We start from the raw sequence: 15,398 nt of genomic DNA on the forward strand, positions 1-15,398 counted from the left end.
GATACAAAATCCCCTTTGAAAAGAAGCCCACATTTGGCAGGAAGAGCTATCTCTAACCTGTGCTAGAAACAGAAACCCTCTGCACAACATTTATGTTTATAGGAAGGCTAGTCATTAGAATAATATTGATTTTCTTCCTAAAAGAAAGTGATGCATGTAAAACTAAGAAAGCAGACAGAAACATACACGTATGAGCCTATTCTCCTAGAGAAGGCACCATTCCACCCTTCGTGACAAAACTCACAGTCTTCCAGCTGAAGCTGGAGATTCACTGTTTAGCCTGAGTTTCTCAGGTCACTATTTTTTCTGTCCCCTGCAAGAACACACTCTTGCCAACATCAGAGTAAATTTATACTGGGATACATATGATTTCTCAATTTTCTTACTTAGTTCAGGCTACTGTTCCATCTTTTTTTTTATTGCTCCTCAGAGCAGTCTTACATCTAATACCTTTCTGCCTGGGTAACCATTTTCATTCCCATCTTCATGCTGTGCTTGTATAAAGCTGGTCCACACAAGTACAGAATGGCACACGCTACAGTAAAGTCCCTCAAAACCTACTTTACATGTAAAAGTTTGAAATAAGCTTAAAAAGAAAGCTGTGTGGTTTGCACCAGCTGCAGTATTCATGAAAACAAAATGCAAAAGCTTTAACTGTTCTTCAGTCTTCAAATGAGTATTTGCTAGTTCAGTTCACTTGAAAATACATCTTTTTCTATTTACAGACTTCATCCTAGAAAATGGAAGCCAAGAAGTAATTTAACATTACAAAATACCCTAATTAAATTTTTTAAATACCGCCCTAGTAGAATAAGACATGGAATAACAAAGATGTCACTTACTGCCAGCAACACTGTGTAGATTCAAAGAACACAGGAACACCACCCATTGCTTTCTATTAACTTTAATACTCTTCTTACCCCATTTGAAGCTCTCCAGTAGCATTGTATGATGACTTTGGGATTGTACTATAATCAGCAGGATTTGTCAAAATGCTTTTATTGGCATCAGCCAAATAATTTGAAAACCCTTCTAATTACCAGTACAGTCACCATATACATGCATACATTTTGCTATGTAATTACCGAAAGAAATAGGTTTTTAATTTATTTTGCTCCTCCCCACCCCAGGCTGTAGTAAAGACTGCAGTGTGAACTTCAGTGAAGATAGCAATTAGTTTGAATTATCTGCTTGCTTTCACAATTACTTATCTTAGCAGTGAATGAAACTATTTGGAAAAGAACCTCTGCACAAGAGACAGTAGAAATCACAAGCTATTCATTTTAGGTTGATGTGGTGCTTAGAGCAGCTAGTTGAGTCCATCCCAAAGTCAGTGTTTGCTTTGTGGGTATTTCAAACCACAGAACAGCCACAGCATGATTCCTCTTGACCTCAGGGGTTGTGTGACACAGCACCTACTGAGGACAAGACAGAAGAGGCCAAAAAGTTGTGCTAGCTGTAAAAATCTGCATGAGCAGAATTTCCATCAGGGCCACTGAACAAAAACCTCTGCAGAGCTCTTTTTCCATGTGGCTGTTCATTACTAGCTCCCTTCCTGCTTAGCCAGCTGTGGCTTCCCAGCACCAGCTTACCTAATGTGCACCCCCACCACAATCCATAAGTTCCTTATACCAAAACAGACAGGGAAGAAGCTTTAATTCAGAGGACAACAGACAGATGCTGACAGGAAATATAAGTCTTAAACACAGGGGAAATAAATTTTTGCCCACATAAAAGTCTGATATTCCCATGCAAAGATTTAGTCTGCTAATTCAAATAACTCATATTTTTCAAGTGGACAGGATTTTTTCTTCTACCATAAATATCTCATTTTAAAATATCCATTTTAAAAAACCCCTTTCAACTTGGAGAAAGTGGTTTGTTTTGTTGTTTGTTTTTGTCTTGGTCACTACACTGATTGCAACCCGAGTCCTGTTAAGAAGCTGTAACTGCAATCTGTGTTTTTCTACAGTGTAAAACTACATGAGATCAGAGACTAAGTTATTCAAACACTACAAAATCAGGCATTTGGCTAGCCTATTTCATAAACAAGAGTTAAGTTTATCTTACTTCTTTTGAAGGATTCATTGGTAGCGTAAAGATTGTTTTCCAATATGACCAGACGAACAGCATGAAAAATATGTGGTAAGCAACCAGGCACACAACTAAAATCAGAAGGGAACAGAATTAATACAAACAGAGCAGTGATATTGTAGTACTTACAAACAGTGCCTGTAGGCATCACAGATACTTCTCTTACAGATGTAAATACAGAGGCTCTGCAAAAGCTTTGCAACAAAAATATTGCACTGCAACTTTACAGAAGACAAATACAAACTGTGTGGGGAAAGTTATGATACAGTCTACATAGACTACAAAAGTTTAAGGAAAATGGTTAATAGCCTATGAGAGCCCCATAATTATTTAGCAAGCAGTCGCCCTTGCACATTTGTTAATTCCTAATTAACTGATGCATCTCTGCCTTTTAGCTTTATAAACCATGCAGGGAGACTGCTAGCCATGCTAACCCCCACCTTGCCTCCCCCCAGCAAAAGATCCAACCCCCCAAAGAAACTAGAGGTATCTAAAAATGACAAGTGTGAGGGGAGTCTTAGGGTGACTATGCACATGATACCTGAGCAGTAACCATATCCAGTTAATTTGTTTTCCTAGGTTTTAGAAGGGAGGACGGTTGGGTGGCTTTTGAAACCTGCAGGCCATTTAAATTGAAACATTTATTCACTGCTTTATATTCTCCATAGCCAGTCAACATTTGTTCTTATGATTTTTAATAGATGAGAGTCAACATTTACCATGCTGAGTTGTTTTACTAGAATACAGAAGGCAACAGTAACTTTTCCAGAGTCTGCCATGTGTTGATAGGTATTTCCATTTAAAAGCTCTCACTCTAGTAAGCAATTCACTATGGTAAATAGCAAATCATAAACTCATATCCCCTGATTAACTTACTCTAATAACAAGAAAATAGTATTCTTCTACAAATTTGTAAGATCATAAAAAAATATCATAATGGGAAACCTGTGTACTTTCAGTACACAATCCAAAATATTGGCCCTGTATGGTTAGCTCATGGGGTCTTTTTATACGTAATATGCTAGAGAATTCTTTATAACATATAAAGAGTTATGGTGCATATAAATGCAGGAACAGTTGTCTAGTCTGTTCTTCCTTTCTGTTACTTTGCCTCGAAAGTAACACTGAATAAATACTTTTGGTGTTGAAGTTTGTTTATTCAGAAAGCAGCAACATTGTAAATGTTTACTGTTATTCACTAAGCAGTTAAAATAATAAACGAAAGCTAATAGAATCTGAGGAACAACTTTGTATAAAGCTTTTGGAATGAGAGGGGCAAAGAGTCATATGCCATGTCTAAACTGAAAGAAAAATCTCATCAGCATAAATAAGTGATAGAACTGGACTCAACATAAAGCACAGTACACTAAATGACCATCTTGTTATTGCACAAGCATCTGGACAGGAACAGTCCACACTTTTATCAGAACATTTCTACCAATTTTAAAAGAACCTGATTAACTCAAACAAAATCACTATTTTTTAAACAACAGTATATTCATGGCATGTAGTGAAAGCAAAGGAGGACAAGTTGCCTCAGTTCTGCACATGATGCATTTACTGATCTGCATAAGTATTTTACTGTTGTGAAAAACATCAGTAACTGATTGACAAGAAAATTGTCCATATATCTTTTTTGAAAAATTATAGTGAAGCCTAATGCTTAAAGACATTATCAAAAGTTTTTCCTTTGGAGCTTGAACAAGACTTGAGCTTGTCTTGTTTGACCTTGAACCTCAGTTCTCCAGCCTGGCCCAGGTATGTCCTGGCTGGTCACTCCCCCCAGGTTATCTCCCCAGCAGTTTCCCTGCACTACCATGGACACCCTGGGCTACCCAGCTGCTCCACCGAGCCTGTGGGTGCTGAGAGTCCAATGCAGGAACTTCATTTCCCTTGAGACAGGTAAAGAAGAGCTGTCTGTTGCTCCTTGGCAGGTATCCTTCTATTTTACACTTTTTCTGGAAAAAAACCCAAAACCAACCAACCAAAAAAACCCCAATCCAAATGGTGTATCCCTTGCTTGAAGGCAACCCATTTACAGATAGCTAGCACAGCTAGTTGCCTGGAAAAGTGGGGCAACCTGTAGTATGGCTGAGTCCCATTTGCACAGTTTTGACTCCTGAAAAAATATTAGGGCAGAAGTATAGCCAGGATAAATTTCTCCTGACTAGCTGAAGCCCACCAAGGCTTTCAGTGAAAATAAAGAAATTTAATATTTCCTGACGCAATTTGCTGATAACCTTAATGTGTTGAGTGAGCAATGCCTGTCAACTCACTTTTGTCCCCTCCCACACAGTATGGAGCAGCAAGAAACTGAAATTCAAAGTCTGCAGACACACTTATACACTCATATGGGGGATGAGATCACTGAACTGAAAAAAAGATTTTCAAGCAAATGTTTCTTAATTGACAAACATGTTTTCTAAGTGAGTGAGTTGCCAATGACTTAATAAAATCTGCTGAAATTATACAAACATAAAAAGCTTTTCCTCCAAAAGCTCTGCAGCCCCACACTTTACACTTCCATGTTGTGCCATAGTATTAAAATAGCATCTGGAAAAAAAATCTAAACATGCTGCAGCCTTGGGGCAGGAACTGTAGTGACTGCCAACTAGGCAGTTTTATTATATTCTGACACAGCTATGTATCTGAAGGATTCTGTTTCTTTAAATACATTAAAAAGAAAACGCAAAAAAAATCACCTCCCATTTAAATATGTTGCATATGCAGAAATACACTGCTTATCTCTAGAAGTCCTGCTTTTACAAGAGCTTTCTGTATTATGAATAATTTTTTTTTTAAACCAGAATACAAGGATTGCTTTAGTTGACACATCAGAAAGCCAGTGTGAAGAGTAAAACAATTCTAATTTTTCTCATCTCTGTTTGTAATGTTTAAAGCGATATTCAGGTATAGTAGGATAATAACAGGAGCTCAAGAACAAAAAAAAAACCAAACCAAATCTAACTGTTTTAAGTAAGTGTTTCTCAATTCTACTATTGTACTCTGATATATGAATTACATCTATAAACAATTAATAAAAATCTTACCTTTTTCTCCAATATTTGTCATTGTCACTGAAAAAAAGAAAAAAATAAACAATAAAAATTATGTTCAAATAGCAAATGATATAACTCAGTATTTAAACTATTTTTTTCAACCAAAGATGGAAGAGCAATCATCAAACAATACACGTTTAAGGTCGCAAACTATCAAGCTTTTATGCTGTGTACATTCATCACGAGAATGGGTATACAATATCAATTGCTTATAAGGTTTTTTGGCTCCTCTCCCCAGGCTCATTTCCTGAGAACTAGCATCTCCATCTATCTGAAGCTGCCAAAATTTAATCCAAGAAAAGCCATCTCTGAAGAGCAGTTATTTCTTTTAACCGTGGTTGTACAGGCTTCACTCTTTATATATGTTCTGTTCTTGAAGTGGAAGTATCAGGTGCCAGAACTGGTTTTGCCAGCAATTCCTGTGATACCTTAGATCTCTGAAGCATAAAAACTGAAACTAGACAAAAGTTTCATTTCCTTTAAGAAACTGCCCAAGGATCACAAAATTTGGGGACAGTAAGAGAGTCAGAAAAGGCAAGTATGCCAGGCATGGATGGGAGCACACAGGTGTCACAGATCAGTGACTGCATTTCCCACTCTTGGTCACATTTTTTAAAAGTAACCATCCCTCAACAGGTATCTCAAGAGAGATCAGAAACTCCCAAGTGATCAAAACCTCTTTTCACCCAAACCACTCCACTACACATTTATCCATCCCAGTTAAATGGACTACAAGCTGTAATACACTGGTGCCTACAACAGGAGAGTAGATATACAGAACTCCCATCCACTCGTTTTCCTAATAAAAGTGATTGCACAATGCTGGTCTTCAAGCAGCAGGCACAAGGCAACCATCCAGAGAGACCCAGGCAGCCTGGGGAATGACCCTTGGAGGCCTTGAGGAGCTGGGCTCTTCTTGCTGGCACAGGGTGGACAACAAGAGCCAGGAGAAGAGCCAGGAGGTACAAGCTGAAATGGAAGGATCAGATTTGATACTAGGAAAAGCATTCCCACCCTGAGAATAGACATGTCCAGTCATGTTGCACAGCCTCCATCACTGAAACTTTTTGAGACTCAAGCCGATAAAGCCCAAAAAAGCCTGGTGTGACCTTACACCTAGCCCTGCTTTGATTAGCAGGCTGGACGAGACGAGCTGAGATCCTCTCAAATGTGAATTATCCTACAACTCTGTAATTATAAAATAGGTCAACTAAAATGGAGATTTGACTATAGCTCTAACAAAACAAGCAACTACCTTGCCTGAGGGAAAAAAGTAAGCAACCATGTTCATAAAGCTCACAAAAAAAATCAGAAAGACACCACAGAAGCTGCATAAGCCACTATAAACTCTATTCTGCCCTCAGTTTTCTGAAATCTTTACAATTTAATAAGCTAAATATTCATCTAGACAAGTGCTAGAGAGAAGGTGAGGGAACATGTATACACATTTGACTCTGAGGAGCAGAGATGCTCCCCTACAATGATGCACAAGAACTGTAAAATTGTATGTAAACAGTCATCCACTAGATGATTGTTTAAAAAACAAAAGACATCTTCAGAGCTGTGTAATTTAATCTTCAGATGTGTAATTTAAAAGTGCTGGAGTTGTCAGATTAAGACAAATTATCCACTATTCAAATTTTGATTTTCTTTCTCCACTTGGCATGGTCAGCAAAGTATGCAGAAATTTTGCCAGTCTTCTTGGAATTACTATTCTCTGCTAATTAAAAAACCACAGCCAAGAGTATATTGCAGAATCACCAGTTTCAAAATAAAATCTACTTCACCAATTTTCACAATGATTTGTGGTATTTTTCTCTCCTTACAAGAGAATGGCATAGAACATTGCTGTGAAAGCAACTGTAGTATTTTTTTCACCCGTTATCTTTGGATAAAATGTATTTATTAATGTGTCTGAGACTTCTAAATTTTCCACAATGCCTATAAGTAACAGACAGATAAATCCAAACTTAGTAATTTCTACCAGACAGCAAACCTACAGCTTTTCAAAACTTCTGTACAACTCCAGAAGGAAACTCATTCTTCAGAGTCTACACTTGCTCAGAGGACTGTCTTCTCAGCTTTTGCAGTATCTAGCTTGGAAGCCAAATGTTCCTGACAGTCAGGACCATGAAGGCTAAAACACACATGCCCAGAGATGTCCAGCTAACCCCAGGAGGGCGATAACATATTTTTGGGGGTTTTTTTAATATATATCTTGTGATTTTAATTTCTTTTACCACCAAGGATAAATCAAAAGTTATTTCATACACTCCTGAGTTGCAACCACTGTACCAGACCAAAGCAGAGGAAGCCAGGCTGAAAGAAGATGCCACTGCCTTCAATCTTACCATCATTTTTCTCCACACTCAGTGCAACTGGTGTTTACAAGGAGATTGGCTGTGCTGCCCAACAAGCATTCCCGCAGAAAGGGACAGAAAGGATATCCAATAACCTGCATGAAGTGAAGTACCAGACCTTCTGCTCATGCCTTTTGAAATCAGCTCTGACAAAGGCTCCCTGGAGGAGGCATGGTGTGTGGGAAAGTAATGGACAAGTGTCTACAATACCGCAGCACCTGAGAGGAAATGAAGGTGTGGGTTTTTGTTGTTGTTTGGTGGGGTTTTTGGTTTTGATTTTTTGTTTTGTTTTTTTTTTTTTGTTTTGGTGTTTTGGTTTTTTTGTTATTCTTTTTTGTTTTGTTTGGTTGTGGGTTTTTTTGGTTTTTTTTGGGGTGGGGGTGGCAGGGAGGGCTGCTTGTTTTGCACAAACGTAGCAGAATTGACAATCAGGGAAAAAAAAAGGCTCTTACAAATCATACTCCCTCTTAAATTTCTCTTTAAGATTTAAACTTTATTTGTTGAATGACCACCATACAAAGTCTTCGTAAAGTAACCAAAAGATATTTACCCTAAGATCACACTAAAATCACACCATTTAAGAGCATGGAAAATAATTTTCTAATATGAAAAAACCTTCTTCGTTTGGATTTGATCAAAGAAAAGTTTGCTATTTTCCCCTGCCACCAAATTTTATATTTTTCAGTAGATTCAGTGATACAACTTTACTATATTATTTAATAGTATTTGATCATATAGTCTTTTCTGAATCATTTATATCAGTATTTCTGGCAGTTTTCTCATTTATCTCTTTCAAGGGGTTACACTCACTGTGGTGAAAAGTAGGTCAGAATGTGCATTCTGTCATTAATAAATATCAGCTGAAATGCTGCAAATGCACTTACTGATAGTCAAATAGCACAGAAATAATTTGGGCAAAAAGCATTCATGTCTATGATGACTAAAATAAACACAAAGGACATGGCAATCCCTGCTAAGCAATTTCTGGGAGAAAACAGAGTAAATCCCTTAGGGACCAAAATGGAACGATACTCCTGTATATTCAGAGATGGAAATAATTATAAAACCATGACTTGTCTCCAGGAAATCATTAAAAAGTTACAGCTTTGTTTGCCTGAGATACTGCAGGGGCCAATTTCATTAAGAATCACCCTTGCACTGCTAAAGCATCAGGATGCCATTTACAGTTCAGTACTAGCAGACTGTCACATCATTAGAGCCTCTCTGGTTCATTACGCAGTTTGCAGATGGTGCTCATCAGAATTAGGGACCAGGCTGGGACAGACGCAGGGTTTCAGCCAATGGGGATGCCAATTTCCTGAGCCAGAAACATTGCTCCCTGCTTGCCCCGAGCCACAAGCAGCCAGAAACAGCAACAGCACATTCAGTAGTCAAAGCCACTAAGCAGCCTGAGCTTGCAGAAAACAATTGCAAAGGTGACAGAAAGCTGCATTTCAAAAGATCATGAAAAGTCCAGGATGGTTTCCATCAGCAAATCAGTTTGCTAGGAAGAGAAGTCACATTACTAGGCACCTGGCACACTGGGTCAGACTAAGTGGATTTCCCACTTCTCCAACTTCCACTCATTTTCTTTACAAATCTTTATTCTCACTCACCCACGTAAAACCTAGGTAGACATCCATCTCCACATAGCTAGAGATATGGTGAGACACATTGCTATCACAAACCCCAACAGATTTTGAAAGATAAAATTCATATTAAAAATGTGCATTGGTTTTCTAATGTTAAATTTTGCTTGACTTCTAAACCCAAAATTAAAGTTTATGAACTGTGAATGTAATGGCTAGATTTAGAAATCAAAAAAAAACAGAAAATGGGAGAAAGCAATTAATTTTTTAAAGTTGTGATGGAAGTGGACATAAAAAATTTTGCTTTCATATTTTATGTACATTTTTAAAATATTTAAATCTTTGGAATGGGAAAACAAGATACATCTGATTCAGAGACTCTGCAGCCACATCTATAAATAGCTGATTCTCTCAAACTTTTATGAAGTTTAACATCTTGGATCTGATTCACAAAACTAAGTACATATTTTATCTTTATAGCATATTTGAAGCTGTAGAACACTGATCTATAGATACAGTTTAACTCAGCTCTGTGTGCACATAAAAGTATTTTATAGTTGTGACAAGTGTTCTGTCATTGCCTGCAATAGTCCTTTAGTAAAAATATCAGTGCTTGCAATAAAAACCTACTTCTCTGCTAGGCAGAGCAGCGATTTGCATTGATTCAGAGTGACAAGGTGCCACCAGTGCTTTGCTTCAGAACAACAGTAACGGAAATATTTCTGGGATGTTTAAGGTTGGCATAGGTAGTCATCAATAACCCATACATTTGCATTTGATGGTATCTGCAAATGTTTCACAAGATTCATTTTAACCCTGTGCCCATCAAACTGCATCACTGTCCACCTGCCCAGGAGCAAGCAAATACAAAGGTAGTTGCTACCTTTGTAGGTAAGCTCACAAAACCACTGCTTTTGAATGGGATATGACTAAGAATGGACTTCATCTTCTTTACAAACTTCCCATTTACCTTCCAAGTCACAAAGACTGACTGAAGAATGAAAAGTACTTCTACCAAAGTTGTAGAGCCACTTTTCAGCAAACAAAAAGTACACCCTGACAAGAACATCTCTTAAACTTATATATCAAGCAGTGTCAAATTTTTACCTGAAAACATAATCTTGTCTTATAATTGTATCTTCAACATAGACTTTATGTTTCCAACTTCAAGTAATGGTTTAAATTTCAAGGCAAAGACCTACAGGTAATACACTGGGCACTACATGGAGAGATAATCAGCCATGCTTAACACAGACTTCAATTCTGTTTCAGAATTCTAGAATGGCAGCTGCCTCTGAAAGTCTGAGAAAGCATTCAACTGGAATTTGGGAAACAGGAGCACTGCTGGCTATAATTCAGAAGCCAACTCTACTTCAGCCACCAGTTTTGAAACTTTTCTCAAAGTAACCACAGATCTCAGAAGAGGGGAAGAGAAAAAAAGGAATATTTCCAAAATATGGAATAAAAATGCAAACTTCCTTTGACCAAAGTACTTTTGTACCTTAGCAGCCAATGTGCAGGCAGGGTATTTAACTGGTTTTTGACAACACCCAAGTGCAGTGTTACACTGTACTCATATTTCTATAGCCAAATGTAAACCCTACATAGTTACAAGACATAAACTGCAAGTACCATAAATCCTTTAATCCATCTGGAGAACATACTGAGCAAAGGGCTTGAATCCAGCTGACCAAATCCTGGGTCTCTTTTTCTTTTTTAAGCTTTTTTTGTTTTTCCCCACCCTATCAGCTTCTCTCTCCCTATTATCTGCCACTTCTGATTCCCTGATGACACTGTGCCAAGCTGACAGGGCATGTATTAATTCTGCCTCTAAACTGTGATGAATTAAGCAGCTTTATATCCTGTTATAATTCCATTCCACTGATGGTTCACAGGGTCAAAAACCTCAATTCAGCACTAATCAATCTGATCCTCCAGCAAAAATCTTTCATGATCATTAACATCTTTAGCAGCTGGATGTCATTCCATGCTTTCTGTTCCATTCTGAAGGCAGCTGTATACAGATACCAGTCACATACTCTACAACAAAAGCAAAGATGCGACTTATGAGCATTCCTGACAGTACTGTGAATGTCTTTTTGTACCCCCTCTTCAGTTATGCTGAAGTAATTTATTCTTTTCCAAATCAGGCAAATCACTCACCAGGTGGCAATATTTCCTCCCTTTCCCTTCACTGAGTAGTCACAAAATGCTTATTGCTCATTTGTTCCACAGCAGATCTATTTTCCTTCTTCAAAATTACAAATTCAAGCTGTATTTTCTGACACGATTCCCTGAGCAAGAGTATTATCCTTAGAATTAAAATTAGTGTCACATAAAAATGGATCAAAATTGAATATATATATCCATTTTTTATCAGATACAGGATATCTACAGGATAACCCTTTCATCAGCTAAGCTGTTATTTTTACTAAAAACATCTGTCAAAACACTGTCAAATTTTTACATCTTCCTTCTTATATGCACCTCCAAATCATGAATTGGTAGGAAAACAAAACAGAAGGATCTCAGTGTCTGCATCTGTCAAGAACATTTCTGACAATCAGCTGCCAGAAACTACAAGTAACTACTGGTTGTGCCTTACCTAAAGCATGGAGTGGATAACTCCTCCAAGTCCCTTACGGTTCTACTAACCTGAATTAGAGATGTATCTAGGAATGGAAATGCAAGAATAATTTCTTTTTTTTTTGTATATGAAGTATGCAAAGATTTTAATAAACACTGAATTTTCATTTTCAGGTTTTCATACACACTGAATCTGATGTGTATTTTCTGAGTACAGATACGTGGATACAGGTGCTGGGGTAAAGCATTTCATTTGCACTTCATGTTACTGTTGTTCCATGTATCCTAGGTTGAAATTTCAGTAGCTTGAGCTATCAAAGTTCACTGTGCTCATTGTGCATTGCCTGTATTTCCCCATCTCTTTTAGAGAAAGAACAACAAATCTCTATCTCTCAGGTTCTCACAAACACACTCATTTTTAACGGAAGGAATACTTAAAGGCCAAATAATTTTAAACACAAAGGAAGCTATTCAGAGTGAAAAACCTGCTACTGCCAGACAGGGGTTGTGAGATGACAATTCTGGCAGAATCAAGAGAATGGCCTTGGACTAGGGGGAAGCAATTTTTTGTCAGGTGTTTTAAGACCAAGTCATTTATACATTTAATTCCAGTATTCATTCTATACCCAGCAGAAAGAAGATAACTATTTGCTACTGTTCAACATCTTTCTCCTTCTTGCTAAAGGTTAAAGCTGCATAAGCACTTACCCGAATCCAGTAATAAAAGAGACAGAATTCTAGACATGGCAATACTAGTGTTAAAAACAGTGGATTCATTTTTCTGTTTCTATAACCTTTTTGTGTTTCTAAAATGCTACTCACTACTGTAACCACTCAGCTTTATGGATTTAAGGAATCAGCTTCATAGATTTCTTTAAAAAATAAAAAATCATCTCTCCTATAATACTCACATGAAATTAGAAAAAAACCCCACAAACCCAACAAATAAACTCCAACAAAAAAACCCACAAACCCATTCAAAGTACTACATTTCAAACACTTTCTCATTACTAAAAGCTCAAACAGACCACTTACATTACAACAGTGCAAAGTCCTTGCTAAGTCCTACTGCACAACAGTTAACACTGTTCCCTGTATGTTGTCAGCCTCAATGACAGAAAGCTGCAGAAAAAAACCCCAGCTATATACGTCCTCTTTAGCACTCAGTGCTGCAGGAATAAAAGATGCACTGAATAGACAGGCTGGCTTCAAAGCACTGAAATGCTTGCAGTCTATTCCTGCCGTTGGCTTTCGTTCCCAGAGTAGTTAGTTATTCCTTCTGTTGTTTACACTAAATATTCATTAGTAAGACAAGACATAAGTTTATTTTATTTTAGTATGCCAAAAATGAGGGAAAACATACAGATATGGATAAAAGATGGAATTAGTGGAGGTTGTGGACGACTATAATGCTGAATTAAAAAGCTGTGGAGCTAGCTCCAACTGGAAGGTGTGGGGGTGGGTGGGAAACAAACAAACAAACAAAAAAAAATCACCCTCGTCCATAGAAAGGAATTCAATAAAACATGCTTTAGCTGAGCCCAAGAATTCCACTTCCTCCCATTGCAGGCCTTTTGCTTTGAGGGGTTCTCAAGGAATTAGTGAACCATAGTTTACAGTTTGAAGACAGTTTCAAGCATGCCATTTCCGTAAGAGGTACCTGCTTTCAGGTAAGCTAAAACCCAGTCTTCCTCTGTTACACAGTTATGCAGAATAAAAAAAATACTGTTGGTCACTGAAACAGCAGTGCCTAAAACAAGCCTACTGTACCTACCACAGGGCTGCATATGTTAGGACACTAACTACAGAGTGGCTTTTCCCTGGAACATCCTTGCCCTCCTTGTGTCAGCTTCCAGCTCTCCTTTCCAGCCTTGCTCAGTCAACTCCCAGAACCCTGCAGACAATTCACCTCCTTGTGCTGGAGTTACACTTCATTCCTCCTCTCAGAAGGGCACAGCAACTTTACTGAAGAGTGATGTTTAAAACTAACAGACTAGAATGCTGTTAATGAAGGAAAACAAATATGCAAAAGCCTAACCTCCAGCATAGGAACTACACCAAGTCTTGATGCTGCCCCCATAAAACAGAGGTGCTAGGCCTGGCAATCACTTTTTGCTTAACCCCTCAACTGCTTGGCCAAGCATCAGTAGGACAAAAATCCTATCAGTCCTCCATATACAATTAAAAAAAAAATAAAATTATGTACTGCTGAGATTTTCAACATGAACAGCTGAAGACTAAGTACAGCTAACTTGTATTCCGGTGTGCCATTATTATGACATTGTTACTGAAACACCAGTATGCCACACATCAGCCTCTAAAATACAGATTCAATGGTTTTCTACAAATACACTGTAACAGAAACCAAAATCAGAAAAAAACCCCCAAAGCGAGAGAGGCTGATGAGCTGGTCATTAAGTAAATCCTTCTCACTCGGCTACTCTAATTCACACAAATTCTCATACCACCCCCAGTCTCCAGCATGTAATTAACGATCCGCCTGACGCTAAGGATCAGGTGCCAAGGTGTGCGGTCAGGATGACTACCAAATGGAATGCAGGCTGCGATCACAGAGAAGGGATCAAGAAGTTGTGACAGCCGGGCATTTTCTAGACAACTGAAGAGTGGCACAGGGAGACTCGCGGATTTCCTGTCACCTATTCCTGCTTCCACCTCGGCTGGCAAATGGCTCTGTACGTGTGTGTACATGTGTGTGTGTGTACATGTGTGTAAATGCGTGTGTGCTCGCCGAAGGGACGGCGAACTCTGCTCAGCCACCTGCACGGTCAGTCCCGCTTCCCGTGTCCGGCCGGGGCTGGGACCGGACCGGCCACACTGCGCACTCCATGGAGGGAAACTCGAGCCCGTGAAAAGCCCCGTGCGACCGGCTCCCTCCTCGCGTGGAAGTGGAAAGCAGGCGTGATGAATCGCGGGGGAAACCACGCAGCGCGGATGCCCCTCGCCCGCCGAGGGGGCAGGGGAGCGGGGGGTCCAGCCCAGCCCAGCCCAGCCCAGCCCTGGCCGCGGTCCGGGCGTGGCGGCGGCAGCAGCAGCAGCAGCAGCAGCAGCCAGGGGCGGCCGTGGCGCCGACAAACAGCGGCGGCCGCCCGTGCCCGTGCCCGTCCCGCCCGGCTGCGCTCCCCCGGCAGGGGCGGCGGCGCCCACCCTGGCGCGTCCCGCCCGCCCCCCGCCGCCGCGGCGGCACTCACGCAGGCAGAGCTGGGTGACATAGGCGTAGTAGGACCAGCAGAGGATGCTGGAGATGAAGAGCACCGGCACCCAGTAGAGCAGCCGCTGGCAGCGCCGCCGCACGCCGCCCCAAGCTCCCGGCGCCCCGGCTGCCGGCGGCGGCGGTGCCGCCATCTTCCCGCACCGCATCCCGCCGCTCGCTCCGGGGGCCCGGGCCCCGGCCGCGCTCCCCGCCGGAGCCCGCCCCGGCCCCTCCCTCCGCCACGGCCGCTCCGCCCACCGCCCGCCCGCCGCTCCCCCCTGGCCCGGGCAGGGCGGCGGGGTTAGAGCCGCCCCGGAGCTCACAGCGTCCCCTGGGGGCCGGGCCGGGGGCACTGCCGCCGAGCTCGGGCCGGGCGCGGAGCGGAGCGGAGCGGAGCGGAGCGGAGCGGCTCCGCCCGGCTCGGGGCGCGCCTCCTGCCTGGGGCGGCAGCCACGTGCGGCGCTGGGGCGGGAGGCGCCCGGTGCTCGACGCTGCATCC

General features: G+C 40.7%; 1 protein-coding gene across 1 annotated transcript in view; it reads right to left on the reverse strand.

Moving 5' to 3' along the window:
* ZDHHC2 (zDHHC palmitoyltransferase 2) overlaps positions 1-15,132 on the reverse strand; it is a 35,305-nt gene extending 20,173 nt beyond the window's left edge. Inside the window, exons 1-3 of the mRNA XM_085058868.1 lie at positions 14,898-15,132; positions 5,145-5,171; positions 2,071-2,165 (exon numbers count right to left, since the gene is read on the reverse strand). Of these exons, the coding sequence (XP_084914994.1) occupies positions 2,071-2,165; positions 5,145-5,171; positions 14,898-15,066 (291 nt within the window). The 5' untranslated portion in view covers positions 15,067-15,132. The remainder of the gene's footprint in view (positions 1-2,070; positions 2,166-5,144; positions 5,172-14,897) is intronic.
* Positions 15,133-15,398: the final 266 nt, after the last annotated feature.

This window comes from Lichenostomus cassidix, chromosome 4 (genome assembly GCF_008360975.1).
Source record: "Lichenostomus cassidix isolate B80296 chromosome 4, HeHo_3.0, whole genome shotgun sequence".
Lineage (NCBI taxonomy): Eukaryota > Metazoa > Chordata > Aves > Passeriformes > Meliphagidae > Lichenostomus > Lichenostomus cassidix.